The sequence below is a fragment of the Cheilinus undulatus genome, linkage group 8 (assembly GCF_018320785.1).
Source record: "Cheilinus undulatus linkage group 8, ASM1832078v1, whole genome shotgun sequence".
NCBI lineage: Eukaryota > Metazoa > Chordata > Actinopteri > Labriformes > Labridae > Cheilinus > Cheilinus undulatus.
The window spans coordinates 51,400,508-51,404,303 of record NC_054872.1 but is presented as its reverse complement, the minus strand read 5'-3'; the positions used below and the strand labels follow the sequence as shown (position 1 = coordinate 51,404,303).

General features: G+C 40.9%; 1 protein-coding gene across 1 annotated transcript; it reads right to left on the bottom strand.

The window, feature by feature from the left end:
* Positions 1-657: 657 nt before the first annotated feature.
* LOC121513934 (complement C1q-like protein 4) lies at positions 658-2,454 on the bottom strand. Its single transcript, XM_041793963.1, has 3 exons — positions 2,139-2,454; positions 1,572-1,700; positions 658-1,347 (listed from the first exon to the last, which is right to left on the bottom strand). The coding sequence occupies exons 1-3, from the start codon at positions 2,356-2,358 to the stop codon at positions 1,067-1,069; spliced, it is 630 nt and encodes a 209-aa protein (XP_041649897.1). The 5' UTR covers positions 2,359-2,454; the 3' UTR covers positions 658-1,066.
* Positions 2,455-3,796: the final 1,342 nt, after the last annotated feature.

Genomic DNA, 3,796 nt, shown 5'->3' with positions numbered 1-3,796 from the left:
CATTAGCCTTCACACTGAATAATTAGGATAATAAATAACTTTATAATAAAGCATTTGCTGGTACAAAATGTTTGCATATATATATTTTATATACTGCAGGTTTCTCTTCATGCAGGTGTTTTCTGATCCCACACTGAGACCAAACACTAAACGTGGGTATTTGTTTAGAATAAATACAGAACAAATTATGCAGACACAGCTGTTTCTGCCTCCTGACAGCTGATTGATGATCAGCTGATTGATGATCAGCTGATTGATGATCAGCTGATTGATGATCAGCTGACACTGTCATCACAAACTGACGTCACTTCAACTGACGCTGCAGAGAGAAGGACGTCCCATGGACTGTTAAACATCGGTCCTTTGGCTTCAGTCTTCTGCTTCGATTCCTCCGGTCTCTCCATGAGTCTCTGGTGGGACTAAGAATCATTTGTGAATTTTTCCAGATAACACTTCTAACAGACGGGTCTGTGGTAGTACTGGTTTGATGATTTAATCATTACTCAGAATCGCCTCTTTATTTCAGGGGGGTGTAGAGGGGGCATATCAGAGGGCCTCACTTTGACCACAGGGGGCCTGAAATGTTCATGGATTTGAGGCCAGAAAAACGTCTGGAGTAAACCCTGATGACCACCAATGAAACACGGTGAGAGTAAAGAGAATTTGAAGTAAACTTTATTGAAAGGTGAACATGATGGAAAGATTGACAATCCCAGAGTTAGTCTCATGTTGTCATCTTGGAATATCAATGCTAAATCAGTGTATGAACAATATTAATCAGGTTTTACTGAAGACAAAAACATTGAAATGCAAAGAAAACATGGACATGGTTAATCCTGTGGGGAGGGTCAGGTAAGATTAAGGTACAGAGGAGCTGTTGTTGTTTGAGCAGTTTTTTCATTTTTATTTGATTTCAAAATATCCTGTTGACTTCACATCAGACTTCAGCATCACAGAGAATAAAGAGGTGATATTACTGCTAATCTTCATGTAAAACTTTCTATATTATAATCAACTAAGTACTCTCATCAAACAGAATGATGATAGATTGGATCAGTGTCCAATCTCACATTTGAGAGACCAAAAAACCACTAAAAGTTGTATAGTAGTCGCCTCCATAAACGTGTGAATCTTCCATCATTCTCACATATACCTGGTCTCCCTGCTGCAGCTGAAGAAACACAGCATTTCCTCCATTATCATCACTGTCAGTGTCTGAATTGAGCTCAATAACCGAGATTATTTTCTCTGAGTTCTTGTGGAGCTCCAGGAGAAGTTTTTGGCCCCTATTAGCGTTATAGAAGAAGGTGAAGTAATAAACACCTGCCACAGGAGCGGTGAAGATACCTGGGAGAAAGAGAGAATATTAGAACCCCCATGGCAGCACAGGAAGCATAGATCAATAAATGCATAGATGAACTGAGAGAAAAAAAATCAGTTGAGTATGAGTCCTGATAAGTATGACCATCAAAAACGTAGAACTTGATCCAGCTGCTCAAACTTTGGTAGTTACTACCCATAAGTGGTCCATGAAAAAACCACACGGCCAACTGAGTGTCTCTGAGTCTTACCTGTGGCTGAATTGTAGGCGTTCCCGATGTTTGTTGTCACTGTTTTGTAGATTAAAGTTGTGTCGGTGTGAAAAGGTCCGAAGTTTCCAGTTCCTCCCAGTGCTGCACTGAAGGCCACTCTGGTTGTTTCTTCAAAGAAAGAATTACAACTATGTTAGTTTGTGATGGAGAAATTAAATGTTATTTAAAAAAGGAACCAACCAATATGTTTGTGTCATCATGACCAAAAGTCTTCAAAGGTCAAATGTCAGTTATAATATGTCATGCTGGGTGCCTTTCAATGAACTTCAGTATACTTCATGATAACCCTCCTGTTAACCCTCACTCTAAAAGACAGACCTCTGGTTGGTTTCAGCTCGTCACTTCAAATACATTTAATGATAGTTTTGATGATTCTAAAAGACAAAACGCTTTTTTTTTTTTGCTGTTCCTACATGAGAAACTTCAACATTTTTTTTAAATCAAAATAAGATTTTCACACACCAAAACACAAAACTTTGATATGTTTTTAGTGTCTGTGAACACGCTAGAACACGCTATGACAGAATAAATAAATCTCCACTTTACCTTTGTTCATCAGTCCACGAATCTGATTTTCACTCTCCCTCAGCTTGGTTTCACTGTCACTCATTCTGGTTTTTAAAGCGTTAAGTGTTTCAGACATGGCATTGAGCATTTTCCCAAGCTCACAAATGTCAGTCAAACACTGCCCTGAATCAGTGCTTAAACCAGTAGTCTGATCCTGAGCCAAAGCCAATCCACAGAACAACAAAACAAACCAAATCATGTTGAAATGATCTTCAGGTTAGTCAGAATAAAACTCCACTCACAGTTATCTGTCACTGACTGATCTGATTCCTCTGACCACTGGACTAGCTCTTATAGTGGTCTGATAAATTTCAACATGCCCTTCTGATCAAGGCTGATCCTGTCATCAGAGATCAATACCACCTCCACTTACCGGCAGCCAGTGAACCTCTGACATGGTGGAGAACCGCCAGAAAACACAGTTCATCACGGATCAGACCCTCAGGTTGACTTTGGTTCATGAAGATCCTGATGTTTCAGAGCTGAGCTACAAAGAGCTGAAGATACAGCACACTGCTCACTCTGTTATCAGGGCCCTAGCACCAGCCTGGGTGTGAGGACCTGATTAGGACTACAGCACCAGTCTGGGTGTGAGGACCTGATTAGGACTACAGCACCAGTCTGGGTGTGAGGACCTGATTAGGACTACAGCACCAGTCTGGGTGTGAGGACCTGATTAGGACTACAGCACCAGTCTGGGTGTGAGGACCTGATTAGGACTACAGCACCAGTCTGGGTGTGAGGACCTAATTAGGACTACAGCACCAGTCTGGGTGTGAGGACCTGATTAGGACTACAGCACCAGTCTGGGTGTGAGGACCTGATTAGGACTACAGCACCAGTCTGGGTGTGAGGACCTAATTAGACTACAGCACCAGTCTGGGTGTGAGGACCTGATTAGGACTACAGCACCAGTCTGGGTGTGAGGACCTGATTAGGACTACAGCACCAGTCTGGGTGTGAGGACCTGATTAGGACTACAGCACCAGTCTGGGTGTGAGGACCTGATTAGGACTACAGCACCAGTCTGGGTGTGAGGACCTGATTAGGACTACAGCACCAGTCTGGGTGTGAGGACCTGATTAGGACTACAGCACCAGTCTGGGTGTGAGGACCTGATTAGGACTACAGCACCAGTCTGGGTGTGTTAGTTAGTGAAGTTTATTTTGAACATGTTAAAAGCATAATGATGAAAATGGTCTTGTTCCTACAGAAGACACGTACAAATTCTGAAGAGAGATGAAACAAAACAATTACAAGAACACTTAATGATCAGGAATACATGTTGGGAAAGGAGTGGGAAGAAGTGCAAACTTATTTAATCCCACCCCTTCTTAATACATTATAACAGTTCAGATTGATTTCTACAATAATATCATTCTACACAATATAGATAAGCTACCCAGAGCAACAAGCTTTAAGTTGTGCCAAAAATCTTTCTGATTCAAGATTTGACCTCTTATGAGCTTCTTTGTACAAAAATAGAACTGTTTATTAATCTGTAATAAACAATCACAGATAGAGTTATCTGTATCAAATGATAATAAATATTTTACCCCATTCAAACATGTTTAAACAACCAAGAGATGATATTGAGTGAATTTAAACAGGTATTTACAGAGAAATACAACACAAAC

What these genes read in the sequence shown, in the direction of transcription:
- LOC121513934 (XM_041793963.1), bottom strand. Translation starts at nt 2,358, where the DNA reads ATGATTTGGTTTGTTTTGTTGTTCTGTGGATTGGCTTTGGCTCAGGAT. An exon ending in TCGTGGACTGATGAACAAAG is followed by an intron (nt 1,701 to 2,138) that starts GTAAAGTGGAGA and finishes CTTTCTTTGAAG; the next exon opens with AAACAACCAGAGTGGCCTTC. An exon ending in CGCCTACAATTCAGCCACAG is followed by an intron (nt 1,348 to 1,571) that starts GTAAGACTCAGA and finishes TCTTTCTCCCAG; the next exon opens with GTATCTTCACCGCTCCTGTG.